General features: G+C 34.8%; 1 protein-coding gene across 1 annotated transcript; it reads left to right on the top strand.

The window, feature by feature from the left end:
* Nucleotides 1–461: 461 nt before the first annotated feature.
* LOC135221961 (uncharacterized) lies at nucleotides 462–12,896 on the top strand. The gene is made up of 3 exons (XM_064260018.1): nucleotides 462–592; nucleotides 10,313–11,428; nucleotides 12,275–12,896. Exons 1-3 carry the CDS (start codon nucleotides 578–580, stop codon nucleotides 12,515–12,517), a joined length of 1,374 nt encoding a protein of 457 aa, XP_064116088.1. The 5' UTR covers nucleotides 462–577; the 3' UTR covers nucleotides 12,518–12,896.
* Nucleotides 12,897–13,709: the final 813 nt, after the last annotated feature.

Below are 13,709 nucleotides of genomic sequence, written 5' to 3'. Positions count from 1 at the left end.
AATGGGCTTCAGATATTTTTCATATCATTCAGAGCTTCTAATTAGCTCATCTTAAGAGGATATTTGGTTAGAAAATGTGACAACACATACAGATAAAGTTTTGATTTGTTATAGAGTATCGAAACCTGAGTCACTTGGGCTGGAAAACTAAAAAACTTGGGGAAAAAAAAAAGGTTACGGCAGTTCATCGAACTGCCATAACTGCAACGGCGATGAGGACAAGAAAATGCTAGATAAACAAATAAAATAAATAGATGAATAAATAATCAAATATACGAATAAATTAAAAGATAGGCAGATAGTTACTGATTGTGAACGAACCGAAAAATCTCGAACCCGAAGACCTAAGCGTGTCCAGTAAAACTTCCAGACTTTCGCTGGAAACCATTAAAAATGCTGGAAGACATATAGAACTTCTGTCGCTGATGTTCGAGTGTGTCCAGGATTAGGAGAAAGGGAACTCGGGAGGGGGAGAACCCTGCAAGGGCAGCAGTCACTTTCACGTGGTTGCTGTTTATATGAGGCCGCCGGTAGCAAGCAGATATCACAGTTGCTCATCAGCCATAGTCCGATCACCATGGACTTCCACCGGGTAAGAGAGAGAGAGAAGGGGGGAGGGGGGAGATTCTGCGCTCTTCCTCTTGAGCCAGTGCTCATGTTTTCTAAAAAAAGGCTTCTGCTATAGGTCTACTCTGTGGATGATTCGGTATTACCTGCGTACGCAAGGGAAGCATTTTTTTATTGTTTTTGTACGTTTGCCAAACGAAGATGTCAAAGAACTTCCATGCGGGGAACGGGTGAAAATAGTGATTCTAGCCGATAAGTCCTAACTGTGGCGTCTTCGCCGCTATTCTTCGCATTATGATTGAGTGAACGTGGGGAACGAAAAGGAAAGGACAATAGTGATTATTATTATACTTTTTCTCGTTGAACTTTTCATAAATGGTTCGTCTCGGTTATCCTTTATTTAATCGTATTTAATTCTTATTTCAGATTCATTGAAGCGCGTATAAATCCCTGGCATTTTCTCTTGAAAAGTGTGTTTTACTTTGTGTGCTACTGAAAGATACCAAAATCGTCAGGATCCAACGTTTAGTTTGATTTGTTTGCGGTGTTCACAACAAAATTAAGTATGGAGTGACAAATCACAATTGTCTGAATTAATTTCCTTATTCGTTCTGTTTTTGCTACGCAACGATCGCAGATTTGCAAACCGAATTTCGTCTTTCAGTTACATCTTGCTTTATTGACTCAGCTGCCTGTGTAACTACATGTGGTGTTGGTCTCAAGTTCCATCATTCCTAGCCTTACCTGTACTAGATTAGTGTATCTACCGTTTGGACCCTAAAACCATTGGTGTAGAAGTAGTAGTAGTAGTAGTAGTAGTAGTAGTAGGCGGGATTTGCTTCTGAAACGACCTTCCAGAGTCTAGGGTTTGAGATACTCTGCTTGAAGGTAAATAAACAAACGCGATTTTCTTTGTTTTGACTTCGATTCATTCGTTTTTCGATATTCGTAGCGTGGTTCCCATTTCTATGATATGATATATGTATTAATAATATTAATAATATAATATATATTATATATATATATGTGTGTGTGTGTGTGTACGTGTGTGTGTGTAAATATCTGTGGAATCTGCCAATACGAATTCATGGCGTTTTGGATTATTTCATGGTGATGTAGGCTAATTGCAGCTATGAATAATGCTATGTTAGACTGAACACTTATTATAGATGCATATTTGCTAATTTTACAATGAATATTGCATAAAAAATAGCATATTTTCATAGTGTTTTTGATGCCTTGTTACTCTATACTTTCAAATTTCCTGCTACTTATCAGTAACTAGCTAACTAAAAGTTTTAAGAGGTACTATCCCAAATTCCCAAAATAACTTTATATATGTATCCTAATTTTTCCCTTTATAAATTCTCATAAATTCGTAAACTCAGACATTTCACTATAGAAATTGATAGCGCTTTGTAGACTCGACGTCTGTGCAAAATTTGAATTGTTCGTGGGGGTGGTGTGATGTGGGAGTAGTAGCAGCCGAGGCGCCCGTTATTTATAAAAAGCGAATAGGCCCACAGATGAAAGGTGCTCCAAATGGGACAAATTATATCCTTTACATAGAAGATTTCATAAGTAGGGAAAAAAATCATCAGTATATAGTTTATCCACCATACTGCACAATACCGCACTTACAGTTAGCGTGAAAGATTATTTCGAATTATTGCAGCGTTGATCCATAACCAGTGGGTTACTCGTCCTCATTCGTAATAATGTCTGGGAGTTTATAATATGGCCATAAAGCGAATCTATTAGTTTAGTGGGCTGCATATATATATATATATATATATATATATATATATATATATATATATATATATATATACATATATATATCCATTGTTCTTCAGCTGTAAGAACAGTTTTAACCCTTTTCATTTGGCAATATCAATTATATCACCGTTACGTTGCAGCTTCTGGAGGCGAGTAATTTTTTCGAACAATACGGTATAAATATATATATATATATATATATATATGTATATATATATATATATATATATATATATATAATATATATATATATATATATATATATATATATATATATATATAAGGACAATGAGACTAGAAAATGTTCAAAACACCGTATTGTTCGAAAAATTATTCGCCTTCAGAAGCTGCAACGTAACGATGATAAAAATGAAAAGGAGTTAACGTTGTTCTTACAACTGAAGAACGAGGATATATGCAGCCCACTAAACTGATAGATTCGCTTTATGGCCGTGGTATAAACTCCCAGATATATATATATGTATATATATACATATATATATATTTATATATTATAGATTATATAATAATATTATATATATTATATATATAGATATATATAATATATATATATATATTATATATATATATATATATATTTATATATATATATATATATTATATATAATAATATATATTATATATATATATATGCATATACAATTACTAATAGGACCTCATTGAAATTGGATGGTATCTAGCGGAGATATTTATTAAAAAAGTTACAAGCTTTCCTGGACTAAGAGTCCTCATCGTCAAGTATCCACGGATACTTGACAATGAGAACTGTTAATCCAGGGATGCTTCTAACTTTTTATAAATAAATATCTCCGCTAGATACCATCCAGTTCAATGAGGTACTGTTAGTAATTGTATTAATGCACATAACAATTGTGCAAGTGATAAGTTTATATATATATATATATATATATATATATATATATATATATATATATATATATATATATATATATATATATATATGCTTTGAATTCACAATATTATTTACATCCAGTTCATGCGCAACGTATTTAAGTATTGAAATTAAAATGATACCAAGTATATTATCAGAGAATATTAAAATCCAGATATGGGATAAGTGATTACCTGCTTATTATTAATCTCGTAAAATTCTAAGATTATGTCGTGAAATTCAATGAAAAACAATCCAATGTGTCACATTTATTGAACGAAACTAATATTAGTTAACTGGTATCAGTTCACAAAACGGGAGAAGACGCGAAGTGATTGAGGCATTATAATTCTTTGTATTCAAGATGTGTTCTGGACACTTTTGCTATTACCTGATTCTTTTTGGTTTTGCACGAAATGGCTAGCTGAGCTCCTTCAGGAACGAAGTGTGTTATGATGTTAATACTTGGTCCGTGATTACTGACATCTCTTGCATATTTGACAAACATCATTAGTTTTCACTAAAACTAAAAACTTTCAAAACTGTATTCATGATTCAGTGGGTAGCGTCAATGATTGTGCATATTTGGAATATATTTTTTCCCTCTATGTATGAATCCAGTAATTAATTGCGATAATTAATAACATCAATATTAATAACCAAAAATGCGATCTGCCATGTCAGTAGGAAGTTAACATCCCCCAAACATTCTAAGAATCTTATTTTCTCTAAATAATACTTCTTTCGGAATTTCTACCGGTCACATAAAGCATGATAAAGTCAAAAGCTGCATTTTACATGTTACGTTACTAACCTATATTTTCATTAAAGACAAACTTTTATGTATTTGAATATTCCTGACATATGCAGGTCAATATGCATCCCTATATACATTATATATATATATATATATATATATATATATATATATATATATATATATATATATATATATATACATATATGATTACTCATTAATAACCTTTCGGACTCTGACTTTAAAAATGATGTGACCTTGTTGCACATTATGCAAAGCATGAATTTTTTTTCTTTTATAAGAGATAGTAGTTTTGTAGTTAGGTCAGGAATCACCACTACAATAATTGTCTTTTCTCTAAGTTTCTATTTATCTGTCCGGTAATTGCTTTCAATCTAATGGCTATCAAAATGCGAGTTCATACTATATTAACTGTTAATAGAATTCCTTTTCCGCCATATTACACTGACGATATTTGATCGTGGTGGACCTATTAAAGTTTGGCTGAAGCAGTCCGCTTGGTCAGCCTCTTCTCCACTTGATCCTGTCTCAAACCTCTAAGTTTCTGATTGGCCATTTCAGGTTATTGCGTGTGACTTATGAGTCTTGAAGTCGGTGCCTTGTGCCACAGAATGTGAAAGGGCCCAAGGGCACTTTTATAACAAGCAGGATAATCCTAATTTGCAGGATAATCCTTCTTCCTCCCTGCAGAGGAAGAAGTTGCCTCGAAGGTTCAAGATGGCATCTTTCGGGAGGATCCAAAATGAAATGGAACAGACTGGAAAAATGCTGGAAAGCTTCCAAGCTTCCGGGAGAATTAAGTCTGAGCACTTCCTGGTTACTGATCATAACGTCTTATCTAGTAAAAGTTAACTTTTTCCATGAATAGGATTCACTTGGCATGAGGTTTTAGATGTGATAAGTAAAATGACAATGGCATGGAGAGGGAAAATGCATGAGGAAGTAAATGTTACCTACACCGCTACTATTAAGCATAGACTATGAGAAGCATTTTGAATAGCCTTTGAAATTATGAAAGGAAAAATGTATAATTTTAATCCAAAATGAGATTCTTCTCCCTTTCCTAATTTTACGTCATATCAAATATGCTTCTTTTAGTCGGTTTTTAATAGTATAAACAATAAAGTTCACACTTACTGAAACACATTTTCATTTACCACTTAATTTTCAATTTACTTATATTTCAAAGTTTAAGTAGAATTATAAATGAAACATGTGCATAGAAAAATTTGAATTGTCTAACTAATACATTCTGATCTGTAGTCATGTAGTGGAAGATTTTCATCATTTTTACAATTGCTTCCTTTTCCTTTTTGGGTGTATAGAAATTCTGAAGGTAACTGACATCACTCCCTTCCGCACATTATACAAATAGACTAACATGACCAGGTGAGCCATCTGGTTCCAAGTCTCAGTCTAAGGGAAGCTTCAATACTGGAAGTCAGTTGCCGTTTCGTGGAGTCATCTCATTCACCCTCAAGCATCTGGTGTTTGCAGAGAAGAAAAGACTCTCGCGTTAGACTTTCTCTCTGACAATGTTTATCTTTTGATCGATGTCTGCTCCTCGATTTAGTCAATAGCTCTTGGTAAATCTCGTTTAGTCCGATGGTTGGTGGTGAAAGTAAAAGATTTATATTGATGTTGCAGTTCGTTTCCTCTTGTTTGTTCGAGCATTTATAGATATATAATTGAACAGTCTATTCTTTCGGTTTCATGGACGATGCTCAGTCAAATAGTACGCCAGTAGGATTATATCCATCGATCAGTCAATTAATCTATCGAATGACTTGGGTTTTAGGAAACTTTCCTGTTTCTGCATCAATTTAATATCTGTGTTTCCTACATTAACTCTTACCCTACAGATATTACACAAATCCAAACGGTAAACAAGACAGCTGGAAAAATGCCCATCTATATATATATATTATCTTATTATATAATTTAATATTTTATATATATATAGATATTATATATATATATACATATAAGAATATAATATATATATATATATATATTATTATCTATCTATAATTTATATGTATATATATATATATATATATATATATATATTAATATATATATATATGGCATTTTTCCAGCTGTCTTGTTTACCGTTTGGATTAGTGAAATATCTGTAGGGTAAGAGTTAATGTAGGAAACACAGATATTAAATTGATGCAGAAACAGGAAAGTTTCCTAAAACCCAAGTCATTCGATAGATTAATTGACTGATCGATTGATATAATCCTAATGGCATATTATTCGACTGGGCATATATATATATAATATATATATATATATATATATATATATATATATATATATATATATATATATATATATATATATATATATATATATATATATATGATATATATATATATATATATATATATATATATATATATATGTGTGTGTGTGTGTGTGTGTGTAAAGACATTTTTCCAGTTGACTTGTTTACCGTTTGGACTTGTCAAATATCTGTAGGGTAAGAGTTAATGTAGGAAACATACAGATATTAAATTGATGCAGAAACAGGAAAGTTCCCTAAAAATCGTAAACCTTTCCCAATGGATCACTTATCATTGCTTCGAATGGAACTGGCTGCGATATATACGTACATACATACATAGATACATACACACACACATACATACATACATATATATGTATATATTAATATTATATATTCTATATATATATATATATATATATATAATATTATATATGTGGTGTGGTATATATCACAGATCACACCCAGTTCCATTCGAAGCAATGGTAAGTGATCCATTGGGAAAGGCTTACGATTACGCCAGAGATTATGAAATCGGGCGTCAGCATTCAGACAAATATTAGAGTGGGCTGGGTTGTTTCGCTCTAGTGATGACTCTGGGGAAATGATTTTCGGTCTTTTCACTTGCGTCAAATGACGCCATGCTCCGAAGACCCTCCCTCTCTCTCTCTCTTTCCCTCTGTCTCCCGGCTTAGCGTGAACGGTGGTTTTTTTTTCTCTCTCTCTCCTTTTATTGAGATTGCTAGTTATTGACCACGTCCCTTGGCAGTCTTCAAGCCTTTGCGTAATCTTCGTTATAGTTCGAAATCATTGGGAAATCCTGCACATTTACCTTGCTTCATACTTTCGATTTTAGCTGTGATTTATCTGGCATAGGCCCGTTTCTTCCAGCTATACGAGAATGTTAATGTGGTAGGTGATTTGCTTAGCATCCTTTGTGATGAGTTTATGGAAGGAATTGACAAACTGCCATTCCTTTTATTAACTTTCGTTGATAAAACTGTATGTTAACTGTTCATTGTTAAATCAGATTCTATAAATTTCAAACAACGTTCTCGTTTACTTAATTATCATATTTCCCAGAAATGAAATTTATTTGTGGAAATCAAGAAAAGATGTAAGTTTCGTGACAACTCTTTATCACTCGCTGCTAGGCAAGGCAACAGGTGTAGGGAATCTAATCCTTTTCAAATGTCATCATTTCTGAAGGGCAACTTCTTATAAAAATCGCCTTTGTTGTCCTTCGACCAAAAGTACTATTATTTAAACAGCAGACAAATAATTATTCTCGAGATATGGAAGGCTGGAATTGCCACAGAAATATTCTGCTGTTTATCTCTTCGGCTCGTGAAAAAATTGAATAAAATAAATTTTGGAACTACGTTAGCTCTGGATGATAAGCGATTACAATTTAACTTCATTATCTTTGATCAGTAGTGTATATGAATTCATGATCAAATTCTGATTTTTAAAAATATTAAAATATCATACTCTTTTTATTTTTGGTTCAGTAAAATGGTAAATGAAGCCAGTTGTTAAAAAAATAGATTTACCTTTTATTTACTCTTTATTCCTTCACTTTCTCTTATACTTCAATAATATATGAACTACACTAAACTAATTCATAATCATGATAGAGCAAATTGATAACAGATGCCACAACGGACACGACTTTATTCTCCGGGTCTTTTTATTGTTTATTTTCTTTCCTCGTTACCGCTTTCCAATGGGGTTTAAAAAAAATATATTGACAGCTTTAGAAAGCTGAGGTTTCTGTGTTGCAACACTGTTATTATTTTGTAATCCAGAAGATAATTACTTACAGTGGTATTAGCTAATGATACGGTTATTCAAACCTCAGAGAGCTTGAGTGGAAGGAAACCAAATAGTATACATGACAGGTGTTCCGTTCGATAGCGTACCGTCCTCCCGGGTCCGTGAGAAATTTCTGAGCAGACTGCGCGCGCATTATATATATATATATATATATATATATATATATATATATATATATATAATATTATATATAATATATATATATATATATATGAATAACTTGATCACGAAGTATATAAAACGTGATGCTGTGTATAAATAAAGGTTTTTGCCACGAAGGAAAAATGAAAAGCGAGATAGCCAAGCACTTTCGGTCTAGTGCGACGAAAGTGTTTGGCTATCTCGCTTTTCATTTTTCCTTCGTGGCAAAAATCTTATATATATATAATATATATATTATATATATAGATTATAATATATATATGTATATATATATATAATTAAGTATATATATATATATTATATAATATAATATATATATATATATATATACATATATATATATATATATATATATATATATATATATATATATAAACTGCATAAGTATGTTTTTAAATGATATTCACCTGTGTTTTGTACACATTCTCGCACGTCTTGCAAACGGAAGTCCTTTTGTTCTAATACAGCTGCTGCAGATCTTTACTAGTGTTCGCTCCATTCTTCAAAGCATAATTCCTACATCTTGTGTTGTTGTAACTTGTCTGTCCTTTCCCATTCTCTAAACATAACCTGAAAGCTTCAGAAAACTCTGACTAAGCTGTTCCTTATACGCTAACTCTTTCACCAAGACCACTCCAATTAAACTTACTCCAGAAATACGACGCGGACAGTTCCCCCCCCTCTAATAGCTTGTATGCTGATTTTTTCTTAATCACGTCCCACTATTACACATCGCTTACAAAAATGAGATTTTGTTCGACAACCCCTTTGTGTATTCTAAGTTTCCCAGTCTTTAACTGTTTCTTGTTCTAAAACCTTCGTAGGGAAATCCTTGCATCTGCAACTCTTTAAACTGTTTACGTTTTGTTTTATTTTACAATTTCTAGCATATGACCTCGTACATGATAACGGAATGCAGTCTTCCACCGCTCATCGTGACCAACAATACTCCATTTTCATAGCCTACTTTCATTCAGTGTCTTATGTCCGCTATTATTCACGGTTAGCATCCTGGCTCAACAGATGATAAAATGTGAACAGTTTCGGTTGCTGCTCCTGGTAAGTTTTGTCAGAATTGGGGCTTGAAAATCCACTCTATTCAGTTACGAGTAGTTACGTGCAAATGGATTGCTGGTGATTAATGAAGAAAAGCCTAATAACATTGTGATGTTTATCCTATAAATTACAGTGTTTTGGTGCATGATTATTGATGGAAATTGTGACTGAATTTACACCATATATGTTACCTTAAGAGAGTTATAATGACTGACATACAACGGTTCGGTCAAGACCAATTACGCTCATTGAACACCTCTGAAATTAGATTTATGTTATCTTACACTTCTTTCGATTCCTTAGCAATGGTCGAAGCAAATCCACCTGGGATTGAGTTTTCATTGCAGGTGGCATAAACTTTTAAAATATAAATATTATAATCCTTATAGAGTTTTCGGTTTCTCCTAATCGCCTATTCTATGTTAATTGCTTTGGTGACATTTGTCACCGGAAACAATGGCTAGCTAGTCCTGTCACTGAAAACATTAATTAAAGCCTTATTTATTTTTACCACTGTATATAAGCCCATAGTCTGACCTTTCTTTGCCAGTAGACATTATCATTTTAGATAAGGAACAGGAAGACAATTATTCCTAGACTAAAGAACAAGTAGACAATCATTCTTGACAAGGATGTAGCGATATTGCGATTAGCTATTTGTGGTTAGGGCGCCATCGTAAAACAATCAACACGAATTTGAATATAATTAATGAATGAGATGTTTACTTACCTGATACATCCACCTCCTGACCATCTTCATTTATGACGAATACGTAGAAAACGAACCCCAAAAGGCGCATAAAGTAAATGTAGAAACAAAATAATGTTCATACCGCTCTTCTAGTAATCTGTATTGCAGAAGTTACCTTATTAGCTCCATTTATTTCCGCGTTTGATATTCACTGACATTATTAATTTTACTTTGCAGATGCTCTTGCTGTTGTTATTAGTCGTTGCTGGAGTTACAGGACAGCCCCAATGGCAACGTCAATCGACCTTATCTTCTCCTCTGTCGATGGGGATGAGATTCCTCGACAACATCCGCTCAGGGATGACGAGGACTATTGGAAGGATATTCGGAAACGGGCCCCAGCAGGGAAAGGAGGTCAATCAGGTCCGCCCTGTGAGGCAGCACCTCCCACCTCCCCCTTCAGTACCTCCACCACAGGCAGCACCTCCAGCGCACGTCCATGTCGGCACTGAGGCTCCGTCGTCATTCTTCACTGTTTTACACGAACCAGGCCTTTCGACTCCCTTCCCCGACACTCATGGCTTCACTGATGAGAGTTTCAAACCCAGTGACTTCTTCACGGGCAATAGTCCCTTCCAGGGTAATGTAGAGGAAGAGCATTTGTCTTTCCAAAATAACGAAGTCAGCAGCCCTCAAGTAAGTGGTGGGAAAGGGCCACCAGGACCATCTTTTGCTGTCTTTCAAGAAGGAGAGTCCCTCCCTGCCCATGGAGAGGTATTCCAGTCATCGTTCCCAAAACATCCAGCCTTTGATGACGTAGGTACATCCATTCCTTTTGGCAATGTCAACCAATTCAACCTAGGACAAAGCTTTCGCCAGGAGCCTTCAGACTTTTCCCCGGAACCAAAACCGACTGTTTCATTAGACCTGCTCGTCAGAGAGGAACAACCGAAGCATGAATCGCGCCCAGCTAAACCAGAAGCTCAGAGCCATCAGCATGTTTTTCTTGCCAGTAGAGCAGATCATCCTCAAGAGAAGGTGAAACCGTTTACTGTCCAAAAGGCCAAGAGCTCTTCACCCGTCCCATCTTCAATCACGACACCGTCACATTTTTCCACTTCTAGTAGGCCCACGACATCAGTTCAGACTAGCAGTCACCCTACCTCCAAACCTCCTCGAGAGTACACGACCTTCCAGGTAATCCAGGAAGACAAACCCTTAACCCGCGAAAACACTGCTGCCACCATTTCCAGCACAGTCACCAAAGAGCCCTCGTTCCTGCGAAAGCCAAGTGGTCATACAAACACAGGTACTAAAATACGTATCTCCCCGAAGTCTGACAGCGATGTAGAGGTGAGTCATTTCTGAGCAGATACAATAGCTTAGGCCTACTAATTCTGGAACGTAAAGAGTCAATTTATAATAAAGGATGTTTCTAAAGAGCACCCCATCAAAATACATGTTAAAAAGTACCCTAGATTTCCTCATTGAAAGCTAACTCGTGACAAGACAGAATTTTATCTATAGCGTATTGGCAATGCATTCAATAAGATCTTGAAAAAACTGTAATGCGTTCAGAAACTATATAATTTACTTTTAACTGGATATCCCTGAGAAAAAGTGGTAATTTTGTAGCAAAGCGCTTCTCTAATCCAATGATTAATTTAATAATCCATTTTTATACGCCCATTTTCATTATGATACACAAGTGAGATATTCTTTCGAATGGATCATGAGAATTTAGGGAAAATTTAGCTGGTATAAAATATCTCCCCTTTCTTTGAAAATCGAAAGTAAGCGCAAGAAAACATATTCCTAATTAAAACGTCTATCCTCGTGTTATTTTTTGAAGTCTTTGAGATAATTTATTTTGTACAGAAAACAATTTAGTTGTACGTCAACGAAATCATAATTCAAGAATTATAACTGCGTAAAGACCGATACCGGTTCCTCCCTTCAACTCGCTCATTCTGATGCACAAAACAGTCGCCTATAAATAAAAAGTAGTACAAATTGACGACCATTAGTCACAAGTGAAGCAGAACCATTAAAAGGCTTACATGATTATATACCTGAAACATTATTTATATATAATATTCATATACATTCCCTCTTGTAGGGAAGTCTCCTTGAAGCAATCTCATTTCCGGACAGAAACGCATCTGTGTCTGTTGCAATAAGATTTCTTCTTCTTCTCAGGAGACTGGGGTCAGCAGCTATGAATTCGGTTACGGTGTCTTAGACAACGACTCTGGGAACCAGTACTTCCATGCTGAGAAGCGTGAGGAAGGTCTGACAAAAGGTTCCTACAAAATCCAGTTAGCAGACGGTCGCGTTCAGACTGTCACTTACTTGGCTGACAGCAAGGGCTTCCACCCACAGATTACCTACGAAGGGGAAGCTAGGTATCCTGACGACAAAGAATACGAAGACACTTCTTGAATTTAGGTTAACGCTTGCATGGTGCACCAAACGTAGCTCTTAGGATAGTCGTACCTTACCACTGATGGTGATCTCTTGAATCCGTACGGAATTGAAGGTGGAATCTAAGTGATCGATGCAGTCTCTGTAGACTGTTTTGTTTGGAGAATTCCGCCTGGCTGTTACGTCTGAACGTGATTGTTCATTTTATGATCAATTACTTGCCTCAAAAACTCATAATCAGTACTCGAGGCCCTAGTAAATGTCTACTTGAAGAATTAAGTTATTTAAATATTATTTTAGATTAAGATTACAAGTACTGTAGTAGTTGTCCTTTTGCTGGCAAATGGACTTGTATCTCTCAATGTCTATATTTTGTAATAAAAATTAAAAGGAAAAATTCTTTTGCTCTGACCCATCGAATTTTTGTTTCTTGTTCCTTATGTTTGTAACATTAATAACAATTAAGGTGGAAACTGATAACAATACCCTCACTAATCAAATTTCCTGAAAAACCTCTGAGGGGAGAGTAGAACTGAACTGAGATGTTGATTCAACAGCCAACGCTTGGAACAGTGCCAGGTAACATAGGTTTGATTTTTTGTTCCTTATGTACATTTCAGCCAAAGTACTTGGAAAAATAACTGAAAGGGGGCTTTTTCCAAACAGTCTTGTGAATTGTTAGAAAGGAAGTTGTCGCTCATGTTTTGTTTAAATTTTTTGAAACAGTCGAATATATATTTTTAAATACATTAATCTTTGCCAAAGGATCAAGTAATCATTTGGGTCTATGTATATTTCCTGAACTTCTTAGCACTAGCGTAACATTTCAAGTTCCATGATACTCCGCCCCAAGTTAGTAAAGAAGAGAAATTCCAAGGTAAAAAGTTATTATGGTTTAAAAGGAATTGCAATAAAAGGGACATCTATGTACATAAAATTTAAAATGAGATGACTTACAAACATACCTGTCAAAAACATCATAAGAGAAGCCCCATACCGTAGGTTAGTGCCGTCAGTGCACCTCACGCGGTGCACTGTAGGCATTACTTGAAGGTTCTTTGCAGAGTCCTTTTGGTCCCTAGCTGCAACCCCTCTCATTCCTTTTACTGTTCCTCCGCTTATATTCAATTTCTTCCAACTTACTTCCCACCTTCTCCTAAGAATTGTTTCATAGTGCAACTGCGAGGTTGTCTTCCTGTTATACCTTTCA

This window comes from Macrobrachium nipponense, chromosome 3 (assembly GCF_015104395.2).
Source record: "Macrobrachium nipponense isolate FS-2020 chromosome 3, ASM1510439v2, whole genome shotgun sequence".
In the NCBI taxonomy this organism is placed as follows: Eukaryota; Metazoa; Arthropoda; class Malacostraca; order Decapoda; family Palaemonidae; genus Macrobrachium; species Macrobrachium nipponense.
This window is presented reverse-complemented; position numbering and strand designations above follow the sequence as displayed.

Bases quoted from the DNA above. Each gene is read 5' to 3' on its own strand.
- LOC135221961 (XM_064260018.1), top strand. The intron at 11,429-12,274 runs GTGAGTCATTTC...TCTTCTTCTCAG, and splicing joins AGTCTGACAGCGATGTAGAG to GAGACTGGGGTCAGCAGCTA.